At 37.9% G+C, this 21,098-nt stretch overlaps 2 protein-coding genes and 2 non-coding genes across 6 annotated transcripts; 2 read left to right on the top strand and 2 right to left on the bottom strand.

Annotated features, from left to right (window-relative positions):
• Nucleotides 1-4,569: 4,569 nt before the first annotated feature.
• Nucleotides 4,570-4,657, top strand: LOC113462680. The gene has a single exon (XR_003385602.1). It is a non-coding gene; the product is annotated as a small nucleolar RNA U61 (small nucleolar RNA).
• An 80-nt stretch (nt 4,658-4,737) lies between these two features.
• LOC120103727 (peroxidase 20) lies at nt 4,738-9,845 on the bottom strand. Its single transcript, XM_039114891.1, has 4 exons — nt 9,009-9,845; nt 8,725-8,916; nt 7,555-7,720; nt 4,738-7,387 (listed from the first exon to the last, which is right to left on the bottom strand). Exons 1-4 carry the CDS (start codon nt 9,237-9,239, stop codon nt 6,957-6,959), a joined length of 1,020 nt encoding a protein of 339 aa, XP_038970819.1. The 5' UTR covers nt 9,240-9,845; the 3' UTR covers nt 4,738-6,956.
• LOC113462682 lies at nt 4,825-4,910 on the top strand. Its single transcript, XR_003385604.1, has one exon. It is a non-coding gene; the product is annotated as a small nucleolar RNA snoR14 (small nucleolar RNA).
• A 437-nt stretch (nt 9,846-10,282) lies between the features above and the next one.
• On the bottom strand, nt 10,283-17,675 carry LOC103706389 (type I inositol polyphosphate 5-phosphatase 2). 3 transcript variants are annotated; one of them, XM_008790464.4, is made up of 11 exons: nt 17,174-17,675; nt 16,899-16,998; nt 16,709-16,783; nt 15,235-15,337; nt 15,005-15,109; nt 13,980-14,754; nt 13,684-13,868; nt 11,879-11,987; nt 11,584-11,732; nt 11,121-11,354; nt 10,283-10,778 (listed from the first exon to the last, which is right to left on the bottom strand). In XM_008790464.4, exons 1-10 carry the CDS (start codon nt 17,201-17,203, stop codon nt 11,186-11,188), a joined length of 1,800 nt encoding a protein of 599 aa, XP_008788686.2. In that variant the 5' UTR covers nt 17,204-17,675; the 3' UTR covers nt 10,283-10,778; nt 11,121-11,185. The 3 variants fall into 3 exon arrangements, with proteins under 3 accessions (XP_008788686.2, XP_008788687.2, XP_008788688.2); XM_008790465.4 differs by having other exon boundaries at nt 15,235-15,322; nt 17,174-17,674; XM_008790466.4 differs by lacking the exons at nt 11,584-11,732; nt 11,879-11,987.
• Between the last annotated feature and the right edge of the window lie 3,423 nt (nt 17,676-21,098).

Raw genomic sequence — 21,098 nt, 5'->3', positions numbered from 1 at the left:
ATTTTAAGGTTGGCTTTGCTTAAGAGTGAGCTTTGAAATTTGTTTAAGCTCGACTTTTTGCGAGGACCTGTGCAGGCGTACATTCAATCCCATATTGATTATATATTGGGTAGATCTTAGATAGCGCGCGCGCGCGCGCACACACACACACATATATATATATATATATATATATATATATATATATATATATATATATATATATATATATATATATATATATATACAAGTCTAAGGAATTTAAGTAATACCTTCTAACCGATCCTTTTGGATGATGTCCTGGATACAAATAATATCAAACTAGACCCAGTCTATGCTCTTATGGACTAAGAGACTGCATCATGCATCTATTAAGGTTGACTATGGGTTGATCATAATATTTGTGATTGAATTTGGAGTCAAGCGGATATGTATTTAATCTTATACTGGTGATGCATTTGGTACGTATAATTTGAGTACGTACTTATGCAGGACCAATAAATTTAAATAACACCATCTAACTAGTTTGTTGGATGAGGTCCTAATTTGTTATAAATAATATTAGAGCGGATCTGGCTATATCCCATAGAGAATTGAAGTTGATCCCGAATTAATTATGATACTTATGATTAGAATTATGATATTTATAATTGGCTTTCTATCCTTTTTTTTTTTATGAGGATACTCGAGCTTAAATAGAAAGAGTACGTAAAGATTTGTGAGAATATATGTTTAGTCCCATATCAATTATACAATGAATAGATTTTGAATAAATATATAAAATTATTAAATCTAAATAATATTTTTTAGCTAATTCTTTTGAATGGGATTCCGACTCATTACAACTTTGTCTTTTGTTGAATCGAGCTATAAAAAAAAATGGGAAATTACTTTTCCATCCCTCTTCCCCAAAAAAATGGCAACAACCCAAAGTTGGGACCGAGCTGTTCAATAACGACCGCTACAAGCGCTATGACGTTGAATGGCGGGATAACTGAGGTCCGTTTTAACGGAACGACTGCGGTATAGTTGGGGTTAGGAGATACTGCCACTCCTCTTCTTGCCTCGTGGTGAAATCTCAGCCGTACGACAGGTGGAGCTTGGCATGATAATCTGGAAGATCTACACCGATCTAAAATATACCAGTGGGCGCGGAACACGCACTCCACGTGCCCAGAAGGAAGAGGGAAGGATCCAACGGCTCTCTTGAATCTCGTGGAGGACCAGCAGCTGGGATGTCGCCATCTGGAAAAGCCCGCAGAAATTTTATATGTGGGCGCTTCAAAACTGGATGCAGCTTAGTTCATGTCGTTTCCGGTGCATGGTTTCGGAAGCGTTCGCATGCATGCCACGTTAATACGTTATGCATGAAGAATATGCTTGATGGATTGCTTTATGCTTTTATGGGACAGCTCCTAATGTACCAGCTCGTATGATATGCGTTTATTCTGAAAAGATATCAGGTGGGATTCATAAATATTTAACGATAAATGTTTATGAAAATATTTGTTTGGGTTCGATTCATTCCATATCCATATCATCAATGTTTCATCAAAATTATCCCACAGGATGGTTTTTCTGACATTATTTTAATGAATTTTTTTTCAACTAGATTCTTCTATTAAATTACTAGCTAGTTTGAAATATAATGAAAATACATTATTTATATACATACATACATATATATATATATATATATATATATATATATATATATATATATATATATATATATATATATATATATATATACAAGTATATATACTTATACATATATATACACACACACATATATATACATATATACACACACACATATATATACATATATATATACACACACACACATATATGTATGTACATACATATATACATACATGGTTGCAATTACCTCAATGACCCCCATCTCCATCTCCATCAAGAAGCTATGGGGACAGCTTCTTCTAATCCCAAGGGAGTAGATGAATACATCAAAATGCAGACAAATATATGCTAACATAAAACTCTAGGATTTTAACTTTCAGGAAAGCATCTAGGTTGATAATCCAACTTTAGTCAGCTTTTCAATATGCAGACAAATATAGTTTTTAATAGATTTAAAACTTGGTTCTTCGTCTGACTCTTTGACTGTAATTTTAGTAATTACTGCTTAAGGAATTAACCATTCCAAGTTTAATCCTTTTACACACAGTTAGGCTTGTTCTACAATATAGAAGTCTTTCTTTTTGAGAAAAATGTTGTTAAATTGCAGTTATCCAGAGGGCAGATCTCAGTTTTCCTTTTTTTTTTTTTTTGGTTCTTACTAACATGAGAGAGAGAAAGAAAGAGAGAGAATTCCGGTCAAATAGTAATTTATCTGTTAAAGATATAAGAAGACTGCCTAAGTCAATAGAACTTACAACATGAGAACGTTAATGCAACAGCCCCTGAATAACTAAAACAAGAGCCACAACACTTCCCTTGCTCATTAAAATCCCAATAAATCTGAAACTTTATTGGTGATTACTTGGCAACTCAAGCACTTGGTGCAGGTGAACTTTCTCCTGCAGGTTTTGACGGGGCCTTTGCAGCGCAGAAAGCCTTGAGGAGGGAAGGGAATGGAGAGTTATAGAAGGGGGTGGTGGAGAAGATATTAAAGCAATACTGGTTGAGGCTGTTGATAGCCTTGCAGCACTCGGGGGTCGGCTGTATGCGCCAGCTGAGGAAGGATGACCGGATGCCAGCGGCGCAGCCTTCCATTGCAAAGATCGATTTCCAACAATTTTCAAACTTGGGCTCGCCCGCTGCAAAGGGAATCTTCTCTTCTTGTTCTAAGCTCGACACTCTTGCGGTCATCGCCATGGCGACGATAGCAAGGAGGAGCATCATGAGAGTGTTTGATGATGAGTTAGCCATTGTGGTGGTGGTGGCGGCGGCAGCGGCGGCGGCGAACCGGTGATAAAGGTGGTGGAGGTGCTGTGGGAAGAGGATGAGGATGGAGGGGATTTATAAAGAAGGGGATGAGAATGTGGTGATTGTGTTTGGAAACAAGACAGTTTTTTTGTTTTAATAGCATTTTAATTGCTGGAGTTTTTGGTTTTAGGTGCGCTTTTATCTACTAGGATGTTAATATGTTACCATGCGCTGGTTTTTAACTTGCACACAGTTTGCATCCTTTCTAGGTTATGGCTTCATGGTTGGTTTTAATAAGGTGTATTGATTTTGAAACTAAAGTCACACCCCTCCGTTTAGCAACCAGGTGTGTTCTGGATTGGAACCTATTTTGGTTGACACCTAGGTGCTTTGTATAGATAGGCCTCCCTCTTTTTCTCCCTAAAAAAAGTTATATCTGTATATTTTTCATGAGATAGCGATTTTGAGTCGAATTATCTAGAGATGTAACTGACCCAATGACCTTTAAGAACTTCTTTGAATTGAATTGAGCTTAGCTTGATCAAGCTTGGATTCGATTAGGTTGATTTTGAGTTATTTTTGAGTTTTGAGATTAAGCTAAATTAATTTATTTAATCAAGCTTAGTCGATCTCGATATTGAAATGACTCAAACATGAGTTGAAACAATCAGCTCAACATCTCAAACTAAGTAAAAATCAGTTCAAACTAGTATCAAGAGTACATGAAGGGTTCAACCTTCAATCAGAGCTTAGTTGAAGCTTGAACCAATGGATAATCGATCTATATAATTACTTTAGATAACAACTAATAATTATTTATGGAATATAATTTTTGACAAAATATTAAATATATAACTTAGACGGGTGGAGTAAGGTTAGACACCAGTTTATATCCAAATTGACCAAAATAACATATCTCTATCCTGAGTTAGAGAATGTATCATAACATATCTCTATCCTGAGTTAGAGAATGTATCCAACACCCAAATCTAACTAAACCATAATTTTTCAACCTAAAGTACACCGTGCATTGGTTATGTTAGTATAGATTTGGTGCAATAGTAATGTGAAAGTATTTCAATCTATATCTATAGTCTCTACATTAAAATTTAGGTTAGTTTGTGCTTGGTTATGGACTTATCATGAAAATGCGATTGTTTGCTTGTGCCAAGTTGCTTGCCTTAGTGCACAACTCAACCATCCTATAAAGCGCTTTCTTAGATGGCATTTCATGTTGGTTTCAGATTTTAGTTTGTTAGTTTTTAATTTACAAAAAAATAAAATTATTTTTAAAATTAAAATACAAAATTTGTTTAATAGCCATTTGAATGGTATTTGATGGGAGGCATCCGAGCCTCTAATATATATATATATATATATATATATATATTAGCTGATAGAATCACAACCTTTCCATTTTGGGCTGAAAAATATATAATCACAATCCTTCATTGAGTCAATTAAAACCGTTTATAACCCAATCCCGGCCCTATATTTTTGGTAGGATGTAGACCGGCTCATTTCATTGGCTCTCACACCCGGGCATCAATAAAGTTGACGGTCAGGATTAAAAGGCTTAGGAATTAGGGTTTCGCCCTCTCTTCCTCCTCCTCTTCTCTCTCTCTTTATAAACCCATCCACCCCTCATCTAGTCGCCGTCCCCTCCACCAAATCTCTCTCTCTCTCGTTCTGTTCTTCAAGCGATGAAGAGATCTTAGTTTGTGTCTCGGAGATGGATTACATCCATTGATGATGGTAACACAACCCTCTAAGAAGTTCTGAGCGATTTCATTCCTCTCGCATACTAATGTAATCTTCTATTGGTATTTTTTTTTCTTTGTCCTCTTTTTGGTTTATTTTTTTTTCTCGATGGTCATTTTATTATCTTAATCTTTTAAATCGAATCCAACAATAAAGGTTGAATTTTTTCTTTAAATATCTGATTTTGGGGGTCCGAGGTGATGTGAAAATTCATGGTCTGTCAATCCACTGATGATTGCAAGTGATGCAGTCATGAAATCCCGACAGGTTCTGATCGCCCCCCATCATATCCACAATTCAAATCAAACTTTTTTCTTCTTTCCACAGTTCAAATTATGTTGAGATATTAGCTTATGTTTTGTACCTTTAACTGTATAAGGTTTTATTGTCACATCAAACAAACTCAGTTTTAAGAAACCAAACTCTGTTTTAATTAACTCCAATCTTTTTTTTTGGTAAAGAATTAACTCCAATCTTTGGGATGCTTTTGTCACTGAGAATCTTCGCTTTACTCTTGCATTATAATTCCTTTTTTATTTGAAAAAGCAAAAGAAAGAAGAGTTTTACCTTCGAAAGTAAAAAAATTCTAGTTTAGACAAATATTTATGTGAATATTACTTTATTATTTGTTCTTTCCATATCTTATCAGCTGATATGTTTGGAGACTATCAAATCAATACACTGGGTGAATCTCTGCTTACTATAGTGTTATTATGAATGTTTTAATTGATATGAATGGATAGATGAGTTTTTGGCTTCATTGTTCCGTTTGAGGGTGCTATTCTGATGTATAAAGACCGCTTAAGAAAGCGGATAACCAGAAATATAATTGGGATGCTGGTGTTTACCTTGCACATTGCAAAATATTAGAAGCTAGGTTATAAGCCTGATTAAGCTTGAATTGAGTCAAACGAGGCCAAGCCTGATAAAATATATGTTAGGTCAAAGCTTTGATAGATTACATCTCTTACCAGAAGTCATATTAAGAAGCCATCATTTGTGGTAAATTCTAGTATAGCTTTTGCTTTTCTTTCTTAGCAAAATCATCTAAAGATATGTCTCCGCAAGATCTCAGTAGTTAAATCTCTTCGGATTGGTATAAGTCATTTTCATGTATGATGGCAATGAATAGATGCAATTCCTTAGATTGTAATTTGGCAAATCTTTTTGTGGAGTGGAGGAGCAAAGCTCTAAAAAGTTAGTTTGTGGCATGGAAAGGAAGTAGACTAATGTTAATATTTTTTTTTTAAAAATGAAACAAGATTGTTCCTGATGAGTCTCCAACTCTCTGTATGCAATTAATATATTACAGATTGTGCTGCATTCGAAAAATTATTGGAATATGGAGTAGTGCTGTGAAGCTTTTTCCTTGACTAAATTGTGGTTTGATGATGTTGGTGATTGGAGACAAATCAAACAACTTGGAGCAAACTTCTTTCATGAGTTATACTTCAAAGTTTAAATAACAAAATCAAATGGAAAATAAAATATAAGTATATGAGATTGTTAAAAGATAAATTTTAAAAAAAAAATTCAACATGGCCTAGGATTTCAGGATCTAGCTTCCCAGGAGTATAACACCCTCAACCTATTCCTTGTGCTTTCTTTCTTGGAGGACCTAGCATGTGTCAAGCTGAGAAGTACAAGGGGTTCATCTCAATGGCTAGTTTACACACATCCCTATCAAGAAGAGAACATTTGTAAGGTGAATGATTGTGTATTAGATGTTGTGAAAAGTGTAGAAAATGTGAATATGTTCTGAGAGTTCTCACAATTAAATCTCTTTAGTGGATGATATTAGGGCATTTTCAAATTTCAATTAAGAAAGTTATAGAAATTAGCAAGCCAAAAAGGTAGGATTTCTAACTTTTATCTGGTGATAAAAAATGAATTAACGACCTTTGAGGTTTTATGAGAGGCATTGTAGTTAAAGATATATTCATCTTGGTTGCAGGATATTGCGACTATGGGTCTTGAAGCCTGTGAGGCCCTCATTGTGAACTAGAGAGGACGATGAGTCTTTAATGAATACCCTTGCATATTATAGAAGAAACAAACAAGTGCAAAGTTTAGAGAGTATCTACCAAATTACAATTGAACTATATAGAAACTATTCTTTAATCAGTTGGAAAAATTGCAGGTATCCATATTTCATGCAACAATCAATAGTCATATATAACATAAACCAGCTCAACATGTTTCATTTGGTTAGACCACACAATCCATTCCTATGACTAGGTTGATAACAACCTCTGTAGTAAATATAAACTTGAAAACAATACTGTCATTGACTGATATGAATTTGCTATTGTTTAATCTCCTGTTCAATGGTAATATGCATTCACATGGCGACAGTTATGCCGGACTTCTCCCTCATCTCCGGTGAGTACATTGATGTTCCCCATCTTTATCATTGAGTTTGCAAAGTGCTTGAAAAATAGTTCTTGATTAGATGCATAGGCCCATACCAGACTCAGCACTTCTGCCTCTGGGTACTCAGAAACAAGCTCATTGTCGCTCTGCAACAATCCATTTCCTCGAAGGAGGTTGAAGAAATACTGGTTGTCGAACCTCCTCGAAGTCTTCAGGTCAAGGGGAACCAAGACATTGTCCCTCCCTGAAGCAGGGCACATGGACCTCAATGCACTAAAAAAGACTGAATACCTGCGGTGATAGTCCAGCTCTAGATATGGTTGTGGAGTATACAACCTCTGTTTGAAACTTGTACACCTTGACCTTCCAATGGTATGGCTGCCTACAATAACAATTTTGAACAAGGCTAATTCTTTCCAAGCCATGTAGTTTAAGAGGTTTTTCTTGATAATGTTTCATGGATGCTAAATGTTTCAGAGAATTTAGTAGTTTTTATTACGTTTGAATGATTAATGTAATACAGAATGAGAGGGTGAAACCTGTTAGTACCTGAGAGAGTGACCAAGTCTACTATGTCAAGCCCCTGAGCTTGAAAGTTGGAAATGAGCATTTCAAGTGTGAAATTTGGAGCAGGTATCATTTGGTTCGCAGCAGTAAGGCTTGCTTTCAGAGAGTCCTTTCTCCCCAAGAGTACCTCCCACCTCGGACCACCTCTCTATAAAATTCAAAGAGAGAGAGAGCAGTAAGGAACAACACTCCATGTTTGCACACACAAGCTTCTGTTTGATGCTCTTTGGTGTTTATAGTCAGTTTAGAAATATTGCCTGAAGTAAAATGGTTAAGACAGCAAATTATTCCCTGAAGTAATATAGAGTGGTTATTAATGTCATGGTATTAGAACTAAATAATGAAAAAACTAGGAACTAAATTGTTGGTCATATCCAACTTTTTGAGAACCATGTTCCTCTAGATCTTTTCTGTTGTTGGAAAGAAAAGTTTTAGTAATTTCTTGTTACCCTTCAACAGGTTCTTCAAATTTCTAAGTCCGGTATCTTTGGCAAAACTCCTTATTACTGAATGCAGAATACGTAAGGCGGAAGATAACAAACTTAGTTTTCTTTTGTGTCATCAGATGACATCATCTATTCATTCCATATCTAATGTAAGGATGAGCATATATTAGTCTCATATTAGTTATGTACTTATAAGGGACCATGAAATTTAAATAATATTTTGTGGCTAGTCTTTTTGAGCAAGATTCTATATCGTTAGAATGATATTAGAGCGGATCTGGTCTATAGTCTATGTGGGTTACATGATACAAAAGCATATATCTATTAGGACTGACTACAGATCTATCGTCGTGGTGTTTGTGATTAGATTTGAATGTATTTGAATTTTTAGTCTAATAGTAGCACCGGAGTTTAAATGGGGAGGGTATGTGAGGATTTATATGGGTATGTGTTTAGTTCCATATCGGTTATACACTATGTAGATCTTAAGTATTTATATAGGACTAAGTAATCCAAATAATATTTTTCGACTAAAGTTTTTGGATGAGATTTTAAGTTGGTAAATCTAAGCTAATGTTTCCAAGTTATGTGGTACTCAAATGGTCCAATTGTACATGATAAAGGCATGTGGCCGAGCTCTTCTGCCCATAGTAATTCATATTTGACTATAAACCTATCAGCCAAAAAATGGTATCCGAGCACTTACTAAATGGACGCAGTCTCGAGCTGTAATGGCAAGAATGTCAGCACACGACACAGTTAATGGGCATGCCTCCTCTAGCACAGCCTTTATTCGGTCGATCACATCAAAACCTCGCACAGAATTCAGGTTTGGCACAGCATTTTTTTCACTGACTATATCACCTGCATCATCTAAAAGAAGCGAAGCATCGCATCCCTGCAATAGCAATTCCTTCCTATTACCATTTCACTCGCTAGTCAGACAAAAAAAAAAAAAAAGGAAGTTAAGATTGTCCGAAGAGTTGAGACCAGAACGAAACAATCGTGAAAGTGAAGGCGAAGAAGAGAGGCTGCAATCCTTGGATTTCTGTAAACTGCTTCTGTGACAACTTGCCTCACGATCTCCTCTGCGAGGGGACATGACTCTTCGTAGTAGTATGGAGAGAGCTCACCAGGTGCTCCAACTAAATTAGAAATCAACAGCAAAAACAGAGCCAAAAGCTTTGCCATGAGGACCTTGATACTGGCTGAAACCTTCATGAAGATAGGGGGGTTTCGTTATAACTTGCTCATATGCATGCAGGCCTTTGTCATGCTATCTTGGTCTATTGCTTCTACAACTACCAAGAGAGAGTTGGTCTGAGAGGATATACCAACTTCCATCAACTTTCTTCTCCATGCGGCTGCCTTATCTTGAATCCTATGATATTACATTCTTTTGTCTTCATTCTATGCCGGCTAGGACGGACTTAGGTGGACCAATCTTTGACCTCAGATCCGGCTCAAATTTCGAACTCTTAAGTGTGACATGTATCATAGAAGGGGATTTTTTTGTTAAGTTCAGAATATTGAGAGTTGGTTATTGAGTGAAACACACAGAGGGATGGTGGATTACCTTCTCATGGAAAATAAATGGCTGGACTTTGGCAGATGAGTGAATTTTCTTTATTCCTTTAGAAACAAAGTATTTAATGCTCAAGCTTTGGCTATCATTTGCGTCTTATTCTCAAATGTTAAAGTAATAGCGAGACTTAATGGGGATTTGGTGGGGGTGGTTGTATCTTGGCCAGCCCAGTCTTTTAACTAAGTTGGGTCTTTGTGCTAACTGGGGTTCAGGCTTCCATTTCTCTACTCTACTCCTATCCCTCTCCTTTCCTCTCCTCTCTGTTTTTCTCCTTTTCTCAGATTACCTGACCTTTGTTTCATTCCTTTTACTGATTGAAATGGTGGTGATTTAGGCGGCCTTGCTGGGGAAAAAAAGTTGCAGCAATGTGACAAGAATTGGCCTCTAATGATCTGAATACAAATCTTTTCATCTATGCCACCTTATGCTTCTGATCCATTCCAACAAACTTCCCTCACTTTTAGGCAGCTAATAAGCTATATTTATTCAAAAAGTGCTGCTACAACTACCCCAGAAAAACTGGTTCTTGATGCAATTTAAGGCAGGTTGGTTTGTTGATTTGGGGCCCCTCTGTTGTTCCCCGAAAAACTGGGTTCTACAGCCTTCCTCAGCTACCTCTTGGAGGACAGCATTTTCATCATTCAAAATGAAACATAATTTATCCAGAGAGTTTCACATGTTAAAACCACCATTGGCTGAGGAGCCTACACTCACATTGTGTATATAGCTTGAGCAGAAGTCAATTCTCTCGACACAAACATTTCTCATTGTTATCCCTATACTAATCCAAGAAATTCAGCATTCCTCAGAAAGACAAATGCAATGCATGCAGAAGATACTTGACACACTCAAAGCGAATGATGTTTTTGATCAATGCTTCCAAGTCTGAAGTTAGGTCTTCACCAGATGATCCTCTCCTTGATTATAAAGATGACCAACTTTTAACCCTTCTTTGCATGGCATTAACTTAACATTGAGTGCAAACTATATCCAGACAACTGTCAGAAGAAACTTACTGTTTTCACTCTATGTGCTTTACATGTATCAACCGACAATCTTATATACTCCATCGCATCGAATGCATTAAAAATTGTCAGGTTTGAAGTTTAGGCCACTATAGAATGGATTAAGGGCATTCCCATATAAAAAAGACAGCCCCTGAAGAGAAGCTTTCCCTGCATGAAAAGATGGTAACCACATCAATGAACATGTTTTAGCTATCAAAAGATCCTACAGAATATGCAGCTTGATTGAGCTAAGCAATTACTGAAACACCTTGTTTCTTCTTATGAAGAAATAATTTCAAGACAGCAAAGAATTTGCACACAATACGAGCATGTATTTGCATGTGTGTGTGTGTGGAGTGGGAATCTCATAAGATCGAAGCACACGAAAACATTCCAGAGTGGTATAGAACTCATGCAACTATGAACCAGGCTAACATGGCGATAAAGCATCACCTCTCCCACAATTCATTTTGTTCAATCTATTTATTTAATAACTAGAAGGTTGATTACCTTGTATATCGATGATTACTATGTTTGATCATTACTCCACCGTCTTCGCAGCATTCTGCATAATGCTATCCAGCACTAGTAAAGTTTAGAACTCTTTCAAGTTTTCGCTCGTCAAAGACTTCAACTTCAACCAAGAAGATCGCGCTAACCGGACGATGATCTGAGAGACTCAAGTCGGACCTCCAATATGAAAGTTGTCTGATGCCCTTCCCCGACCAAAGAATACGATCGCACCTGAATGATCATGAAGGACACTGTCATAAGTAAAGCAGCTACATAATTGGTAGATAGGTTGGTAGGTATCATAGCAAGATTTAAACATACTATCGAGCAAGGAAATAGCTGCACTGATTGCAGTTGAGCAAATGGATCTTTTTCCAACGACAGCTATATTAGTGACTCAGACTTACTCAGACCAAAGCTTTTTAATTTTTAAGCAACATCAGAGAGAGAGAATGCATACCATGCTGGGGACCTCTTCTTCTCTCCTTCTCTAGCATTTTCTCCAACATATCTATTTGAGTTGATCTCATATTTGTAAGTAGGTGGAAAACTAATGCGCCCCTCCCTCCATCCATCAAATATGCGCCCTTTTCTTAGCTCATTGTTTAGCTGTCACATTTGCGCACAAGCAGTAATCTCTTGTTAGCCTGACAACAAAAGACCGGTCTCATGAAAGCATGCAGTAATGTTCACTCAAACAACTACTTTTCATCACTATAAGAAACATCAGAAGATAGCAAATTATATTGCATCACCTGATCAAAGTTCATGAGTTCATCCCATCTTTTCTTAGCAACAAGTTCCCTTACTTCAGCATCCGATATATTTAGACGGTAATTCAGGTCTCCAAACCAGAAAATTCGGCTGTACCCATTGGAAAAGGCCCAGTCTCCGATCAGTTTTCAACAGAAAAGTTGTCAATACAAAACTAGATATGAGTGAAAGGAGAATCTACTTATTGGTCACTCCCTGCTTGAGCTTTTCAGATTCTTAAATCAGACAGGTTGATTTGCTTTGTATGAATTCTATTCTGCTTTAATTTATTGGCGACTTAATTATCCTCATATCTCTTGAAGATGCCATCCCATGTATTTAGAATCTCAATTTCCTCAAGTTGCTCAAATGTGGATGAAGAAGGTAACGCACGAATGATCATCATCATTGTGTGGGAGGAAAAGACATGGAACAACTATTAATTGGTCAAGAAACCCCTTAAACCAAATGGGATCGATGAAGCATGTAGCTTTATGAAATTGTTCTTGCGGAGGGAAGACATAAAGGATAAAATGCAGGGGCATAGACAAGCATGTAATACTATGATATCTACTAGCATTCAGCACATGCCCAGCCACAAAGGAGGGGTTCCTATAATAGTATGTATTTGTCCAAGTATAAAGGATCCCCAGAGTTCCTATAATAGTATATATTTGTCGAAGTGATCGAAGAGAGATGCCACTAGAATTTCACAAGATTAATCAACCAAAATCCTCAAGATAGAATTTAAGTAACCGGCACGAAGACCTACACATGGAAACACCTCTCTGGTTTTCAGCCTTTGCAGTGTCAATTGAAAGTTGCTGAGGTTGTGGTTTCTCTTTTAGCTTTTCATTGGATCTTAAAGCAACCTGAAGCAAAGATGAGCAAACATGTATGTGTCATATCTAAACACCAATTGTGAGAGCTAGTTCGAGACTATCACTGCTCTTCAGATATTTCCCTGTAAACAGTTCAGTACATGCTTTCCTCAGTGTGCTACCCAAGTTCCTTGATTAACTTGTTTCATGTTTATGAAGTTAAAGGTTTTTTTTTTTTTTTAATTTCATATGCATGTACTGGTGGAATCGGAATGCCTGTCGGACTTTTCTTAGATTCATACTTTTCCTCCAATCTGCTATACCTTCTGTTGCAACTTGATCACGATTTCCTGAATTTCATAACAGTGTGCATTGATATGCTTCAGATTTTCAAAACTAACGCTTACTGAATTATTATTTGGGTGTCAGATGTGCAGGGAAGACTTCTTTCTGAAACAAGCAAATAACTAAATAATCACCTTGAATCATAACGCTTCACTTAACACTCTATAAATGACAAAGTTATGAAACATCAAATTCAATCATTTAACACCGAAATTAGTTTGCTCAATAATTTAAATTGCAGACACTTCAATGTACAATGCTATATGGAATCTAAGCGAAAAGAAAATCATTCATACAGATCGTACGAGCTACTGTTACCGAAGAAATTGTAATGGCAAAAAGTACCGAAAAAAGATCGAAATAAAGAATATAACTACCGCAAAAGAACTTCCCCTGATACAAGAGCATCACAGTTTTGTTCTCCAACCTAGGTATACCATTAAGATGGAAATTTCTAAGGCCATCGATAACCTTTAATAATAATAATTTTTAAGAAGTTTTCAGGAACTCTGAATTGGTAGATCAGTTTCACATAATAAACTAATAGATGGCATAATGTAAGATACAATGACCTTAACATAGAAGAGCACAACCAAGCAACAATAATATGGCAGCAACGATAACATAAATAAGATTCTTACTCATGTGTTGGAATCGTCTGCGGCTGATCAGCATCTAATATAGAAGAAAATCGAGTGCGTTGTAAGATATCATGCACATCAGAATTCCGTTTATGTTGATCACCCTCCTTATGGCCTGATGTCAGATGAGAACAGACGAAGCACAACTTAGTTTGGAAAAGAGACATGCTGACAGAAACAGACCCCTACATCATAAACCATGAAATCCATTCACTAACAGCGGAACCTGAAGCTTAATCTAATCAGGCAATATCTTCTACATGGTTTCATTTTTTGTTAAGGAGGAGAGCAATGACCTTGTTTCCCATGTAGCCCATAAGTCCAACACCAACTTGAGATACCTTCAAATTGTTTATGTGTCTCCTCAGCCTTCGACAAACCCAGACGGAGATGTAAATACCAACCATCTGCTTGCTGACGACGCGCACAAATCTAGCACTACGTCTTAAACATTCTTCTTGATTCTTGACATCATGTTCGTCTGCTACATTTACTGAGGAAGAATCTTCCTCTTCTTCAGAAAGCCTGTCAGGAACATCATTTAATGAATTAAGAACATCAGATGTCTCTTGCTGCTCTGACCACAGCATTCCAAGGTTCCCTGAGCTATGGTAAACTCGTTTTAGCCCAGCATTCACTGCTTGCGATCCCTCCGGCCAATCAAATCCAATTCTTGGATAGCTGCTCAGGACTCTTCTCAATTTTGATCTAGAAGTCGGAGCTTGCGGTGGCGTATCAAATGAATATTCAGGCCAGTCTAGTTTACTGGCGCCATTGGCAGCATGAACCCTGTCCCACTGTAACTCCATCTCCATGTTGATTAGCTTCTTTGGGCTTTCTCCTTCGAATAAGGAACCATTATCAGCAAGCTGAGCAGTCCTGCTGCTCCCAACAGTAGGAGTCGAAGACCTCGACACCGGTGAGAGAGGAGCACTGTAACTCTTACATAATGTCCTGGGTTGTGAAGATTTGTTTAGTGTTCTTCTAATAATGGCCTCCCATTTTGGAATTGGCCTGCTATCCTCGGCTCCTAATACATTCCCAGCGTTTAAAGGGACCACCTCTTGAAAACTGCAGAATGAGATGACATGTAAGATGACCAATAGGAACTGGAACTCATAGTGAAAATGAGCAGAGAGGTTTCAGTAATCCTTTTCTTTCATATTAAGTTTGGGGAACAGCCAACAGAACTGGAAGATTCAGTATTGACCATTATATTCAGCTTGTGTAATGACAGCCCAGCAGTGGAATTTAAAAGGTGGTAACTTGCTACTTTCAAAGAATTAGATTCATTCAATAGCATTAAGATGTATGTACTCACCCAAGAATATACATGTCTGCCGGTTCCTTGGTACATAGCCATTCATCAAGCTCAAGATCCTCAATTGGGACCCTTCCAGCAACATTCCATGTTCCAATCATCACCCTATTGATCATCAAGTGAATTATAAAAGCTTATTTAAATCCATTGTCGTACCTCAAACGCTATAGTTTTTTCATAATACTTCAGAAGCAGAAAATGATGAAATCAATGTATGGTTAGAGCCAAACCTCACATCTTTTTTACGTATATAGTGAACACGTAAAGTTTCTGATTTTCTTCTCCGAAGTCTTGACGAGGTTCCTTTTGTTTGTGTTCCTAAAGAGTTATAAACTATGAAATTATGTAAAATAGACCAAAGCAAAGTAAGTAAGATGCAAAACCAAGATCTGCTATAGAATAGAATAAAGCCCCATGGACATTGTAAATGTCACAACCTATGACCTCACCTAAAAAGGCTAGCTGAAAGATATTATTTGGTTTCTTGATCCTGTATAAGTATCCAAGATCTTCTCGGCAAATAACCGATGTAGGACTAAACACACGCCCACACGGATCCTCACAGTAAAACATTCGGAAAAAAAAAGAAAATCTCAAACAAAATAAAATTAGAACTGCTTCTAAATCATGGAGCTTGCTAGACTGAACTTCAGGATGCTAGAATTGTCTATTATGAAAGAGAGTGTTGCCAGCCCAGGGCACCAGGGATCTGTGACAACAGATTAGATAAATAACTCCACATCTTTGTATATTAACACATAAAGTCAACATCACTCAAGGTCAACATATAAAACGCATGTAAAGACTCTTGCTACTACTCAACGGAACTCAAGAGGAGGGCTTTCAGTTCATCTCCTCACTCATAATTCTCTATAGCATCATCATGAGCACAAGAAAAACTGAAAAATATGCAATACTTGTATTTGCGAACTCCTCTGACAGAGTTAGGCTGGATGCTTCTAAGGGTATTCGACTCCAAATAATTCTTCATCAAAAACAATGAAGGATTTCTCAAAATGATAATCAGCACTGTTGATCTATGATATATAAAATACTTGAGAATATATATGTATATATTTGCCGGTGAAGTCTCTTAGCTACAATCGAGCAAAAAAAAATGAACCATAGAAATATAGTTAGTGGGCACAAACAAAGTATAAACAACATAATTGGCAATTCCAAACTGTTGATTTGATCTAATAAATATTTTAAAATATATACAGATCAAATTTCAGCTAATCTGGATGTTTCTAAACTATAGATCAAACTGCAACATGATATCATACCATTGAAATGGTCAATTTTGCTTTCATTTGATCCATAGATAAAAGACAACAAAAGTGTGTGATATTTGTTTTCTAGCAAAGTATAATGTTGCAGATGATGATTTAGTGTTCTCCATCAGGGAAAACAAAAGCATTTAATGTTGCTGAAGTCCGAAAATATGAGACTAACTTGACACTAGAAGTTGTCCATAGTACATCCCCATCTTTTTCTAAAAACGAAAGAAAGAATAGAAGGAAAAAAGATGTCCATTAATGCAACAACCCCATGCCGCAGGAAACACATAAGCTTTAGCCAAGCACATAAAACAGAGTACTAACCAAATTGAAGACAAGCAAAGCGTAATTCCAGATCAACTTGTAATGAAGAAAGAGTAAGATGTCACGAGTGGATATCTTTATAGTTAATTTCTGGCAGTACCTGATGCTTGAGTTGGGTATCCATGTTTACTCCCCACGATTTCAAAGAACGAGTCCAAGCTAGCGTTTCTTGCATCTGTGAACGATCGAAAAAAACAGAAGTAGTCAGTATCCTCTTGATCGACTAACGTAAGAACCAGTTATGTTTCACGAGTATAAATTGCCAGAGTGAGAAAGATCAAACTACAAACCATCATCCTCGCTCTCAGTGTCAACCTCATCCTCACTGAACTCATACACCTTCGGCTTAATGTTGAGCCACTTCCTCATCACCATCGATGGCCAAAAGGACTGCTCCAAAATTACGACAGACATACTAAGTTTGCATCTATGTATGCTCGTATCAGTGCTTAGTTTTGTTCGGATGGGTTACTACCACCTTCTACGTGGGAAAACAGCAGTACTTAACTGGCTCTCAAATGACACAAAACGCCTAGTAGAGTAACACTAAAAGTGCTGCAATTACCTCAGAGCGCTTTCCTTTCCTGGTTTTCATGGTCTACTGTGCTAAAACTTCGACATGGATCATGAAAGCCCAAAATATTTCTTTAAATTTATGGTCGCAATCCCAAATCAAAATACCACAGTCGAGAGAAGTACCTACTCCATGCTGAGAGTCTTTGACAATAACAGAAGAGAGGATGATTTGTTTCAATCAACGCTCAGGACAGACGCGACGTAGGACCGATAAGGTTGAAAGAAAAGGGGGAGAAAAAAGCAAGTGGCCAAGATGAAGAGAAGACAGCCCAAAAGATCCAAGTTGCCGGCAACAAGGATGTCGTTCCCCCCTGTCCTTGCATCGAAGAACCAGAGCCACAAGTTGGATTCGGCATTGATAGAGTTGAAGTTCAACCATGATGCCTCTGCTTTCTGTTTCCATGCAGAGCGTCCCTATCGGCAAGGATGAGATAAATTTTCCACCACCTCCCACTTGGTTCAGGCCATGCAGCCATGTTGCCCGTCGTCTAACGGAGCCTGCCCGCGACTTATATAGGAAGACTTCAAAGGTACCCAGGGTCATAAATTCTAACATTGGGCCACGGCCGACGTGACCGGGCGGGTGTGACTAATACCTGTACGATTGATTAGGAAAGATGGCCGAATTTGATACGGAACATTTTGGTCATTAAAAAAAAATAATTTAATTATATAATATATAGTTGAAATATTTTTTTTTAAAAAAATTAAACATTTTGTTAGAACCAATGATGTAGCACTATCCTTTAAGAAAGATTATGCCTCTAATGATTCGATCTAAATCCCATCATCTAGATTTTTTTTAAAAAAAGATTTTGAATGGATGTACCTTCTAGTCCGAACGAAATTAGACAAAATGACGGCAATAAAAGTTAAAGATCTATCTTATATTGAATTTTAGCTTTTACGAATTTATTTCTACTAATTATGTCTATTTTAGAATTGTGGATGAGTGGATGCCATTATTATTGTTGTAGTTCAAATTTGGCTTGAGGGTGACCATGCCGGTGGAGTCGAAGGAGCCGCTGGTAGTTGGAAGGAGAAGACGGGAACCATCTCCTGTGCGATGGCCGTGGACCTGCACAAAGCCTCACTGGTGTTTTCGGTGAGGACCCTCCGACGATTAAGTTAGAGTAGGATAAATTTAGTCCAGCCAAAAGTCCTTTAGAAGTTACCTGATCGAGCTATTTATAGTCTCGGTGGAGAGTCCCAGGTGGCAGAGGTACTGTCAGTCCTCATCATGAGGGGGCGTGTCTCTAAGCCGGATGGCGCACAGCTTAAGTTGGTTGGTAGCGTGTAGTACTGCCTGTTCTTGAGAACGGTAGGGTATTGATAGTTATAACAGAGTATGGCCAGAGTAGCCAAGGTGTCGTATGACTATTGAAGGCTGGTTATGGAGACGTGGTATAGTAGTATTGCAATATACGGCCACGTAGGTGGGCGTAGGCGCGCACATGAGTGCGGTCGTTGGCGAGGCCGAGCTCGTTGGAAGGTCGCATCATGTGTTTTTGTAATAACCAAAAAAAAAAAATTATATAAAAAGGGATAGAATAGTCCTTTAAAATTGATATAAGGGGTAAAATTGGAAAAAATCAAAAGTTAATGGCATAATAGTAGATATGTTGAAGTATTAGGGGCAAAATGAAAATTTAATAATATTAAACAAAGGTGAATAGTGTTTGATGTGACTTAATTCATGAGTTTGAGCTGGCTGAGGCGTTGGATTGAAACAGAGAGGGGGGAGTCTCAGACGGACAGAGAGAAGAAAAAGAAGAAGAGGAAAAGAAAGGAAAAAAAGAAGAGGAAGAAGAAGAAGAAAAAGGAAGGAAAGGGAATTCCGGTTGCGCTGCCAGCTGAAGGAAAAAGTATAGATCTCCTTCTCTTCTACGCAAGGATCCAAGTTTCACAAGAAGAAAAAGGTAAATATCCGTCCCTACCTAGTATTCTAAAGAATTTATGCTATAGAAAGGGTAGATGACAGTTGTAAAGGGTGTTAAAAGGGGAAGAATCGGATTTCGACAAATTTTTTCGGCACTACGGAAAAACTGTGTCGAAGTCTCAACTTCGGCGAATTATTTCGGGGGTCAAACGGCCTCCGATAGTGATGCATTTTATCTTTTTGGAATCCCCTATGAGTGTAGAACATTGGGTATAAATTTCATAAAAATTGGAGTTCAGAAAATGGATCAAAATCGGGATAAAGTGACCCACTGTCGGTCCGAATTACTGTTCATCCGAGATAAAAAAGATGAAAAAGTGGTGTTGGGTCGACTCAAAGTAAGCCGGAGTCGACTCAGGGCTGAGTGGGATCGACCCAAGTTTGGTAGGATCGACTCTCTCAGAAAATTCCAGAGAATGGGGATTTTCGGCTCTGTGCTGGGGGTCGACTCAGGGTAAGCTGGGGTCGATCCAAGCGGGGGTCGACTCTCAAAGTTGGGGTTAACCCAAGATTTAGTAAAATTTTGGATTAAAAGGGATTCGATCCTTTCGCACACCTTGACCCTATAGCATTGGTCCCAAGGTATGTGTGGGATACTCTTGCATCATGATTCATGTAAATTGAGGATTAATTTAATAAGAATAAAGGGAAAAAGGAAAGGATTTAGAAAAAGAGGGAGTTGAATCAATTAAAGTTCATATATTTATGATTGGCACGTAGATTATGGCCCTTGATACAAAACTAAATATATTGTAAATGCATGTATCAGTTGGGCAAGAAGCTAGGGAACCAGAGGAAGAAATTCCCCACTGCCTGCTGTAGATTTTTGGAGGCGTATCAGAGCTGTGCCGGATTGACAGGTGAGTGGGAGTCATGTACTTTGCACCATGAGCATCCTTAATTCATTTTCATGAATGTCGCCAAGTGTGAATTGATTCCACTTGAGCATATTGATTGATATTGTAGTAGATTCCTCTATAATCTTGATTTTCCATGCTTGATTATTTTGTACATGCATTTGAGGGAACATTGAGAGGAATTACGAGGGGTAGATGAGTAATTAAATTGGTTCCAAATTGTGAAATGACTTCTTTTGTAAATTGATTTCATTTCCTCTATTTCAAAGATTTGTTGAACCCTTTTCAGTGGTATATTGAGTTGCATTGCACTCCCATGATTCCTCACTCCCAAGCCTGATGTTAGTTTATGATTGGGTCAGAGTCGAGTGAGTGGTAGTCTTGATTATGCTCCTTTTTAGTAGAGTATTGGGAGGGTGCATTATGGCATTTATGCATGACTTGGCAGTATCTGCAGGACACCTATAGTCGATGGGGGGTTGGACATCGGCCTGTGTGCACATAGTAGCCTTCTGGGTGGGCGGAGCCTAGTCCCTTCCTAGGGGGACATGGCCCTAGGCGTAGAATCGGCCGGTCCTACGACTTATATTCTGCTTGCCGCCGAGCATAATAAGACCCCGCGAGGTGCAGTATGGCTTTCCGCGGATGTAGAATTCCCGCGAGGTGCCGTTTAATATATAGATGTGAGATGGATTTCTGTTCTGGATACTGGCCAGCATTTACATGATCAGTGTGGTGTCTTATCCTGCATATGCATGTGATAGTGGGAAGTTGTTGCTGGTTCGCCTGGAGCGTAAAATCCACCTTCCGATAGCTGTCTAGCATTTACATTATCGGTATCGTGTCCTATCTTGCATATGCATGTGACAGTAGGGAGTTGTTGCTGGTTCGCCTGGGGCGTAAAACCCACCTTCCGATAGCTATCTTATTGATGATTCAGCCTATTGACACCTGATTTATATGATTCGATACTATGACCTGTTGAGCATATTCATGTTATCATACATACTTATTTGATTATTCTATATATGCTCCAGATGAGTTGATTGGGATTGTGATGATTTACTCCTTATTTCTTATGTTGAGTTATGTGTATCCTGTTCTTGATGACTGCTCAT

The sequence above is a fragment of the Phoenix dactylifera genome, chromosome 17 (assembly GCF_009389715.1).
Source record: "Phoenix dactylifera cultivar Barhee BC4 chromosome 17, palm_55x_up_171113_PBpolish2nd_filt_p, whole genome shotgun sequence".
Taxonomy (NCBI): domain Eukaryota; kingdom Viridiplantae; phylum Streptophyta; class Magnoliopsida; order Arecales; family Arecaceae; genus Phoenix; species Phoenix dactylifera.
The sequence above is the reverse complement of the archived record's forward strand: the minus strand, read 5'-3'. Positions and strand labels throughout refer to the sequence as shown.

Coding starts and splice junctions, on each gene's coding strand:
- LOC120103727 (XM_039114891.1), bottom strand. CDS start 9,239: ATGAAGGTTTCAGCCAGTATCAAGGTCCTCATGGCAAAGCTTTTGGCT. Junction 8,917..9,008: donor TTCACGATTGTTTCGTTCTG/GTCTCAACTCTT, acceptor TTGCTATTGCAG/GGATGCGATGCTTCGCTTCT. Junction 7,388..7,554: donor AGACTTGGTCACTCTCTCAG/GTACTAACAGGT, acceptor TTGTTATTGTAG/GCAGCCATACCATTGGAAGG.
- LOC103706389 (XM_008790464.4), bottom strand. CDS start 17,203: ATGAAAACCAGGAAAGGAAAGCGCTCTGAG. Junction 16,999..17,173: donor GGAAAGGAAAGCGCTCTGAG/GTAATTGCAGCA, acceptor ATTTTGGAGCAG/TCCTTTTGGCCATCGATGGT. Junction 15,338..16,708: donor ATACCCAACTCAAGCATCAG/GTACTGCCAGAA, acceptor ATAATTTCATAG/TTTATAACTCTTTAGGAACA.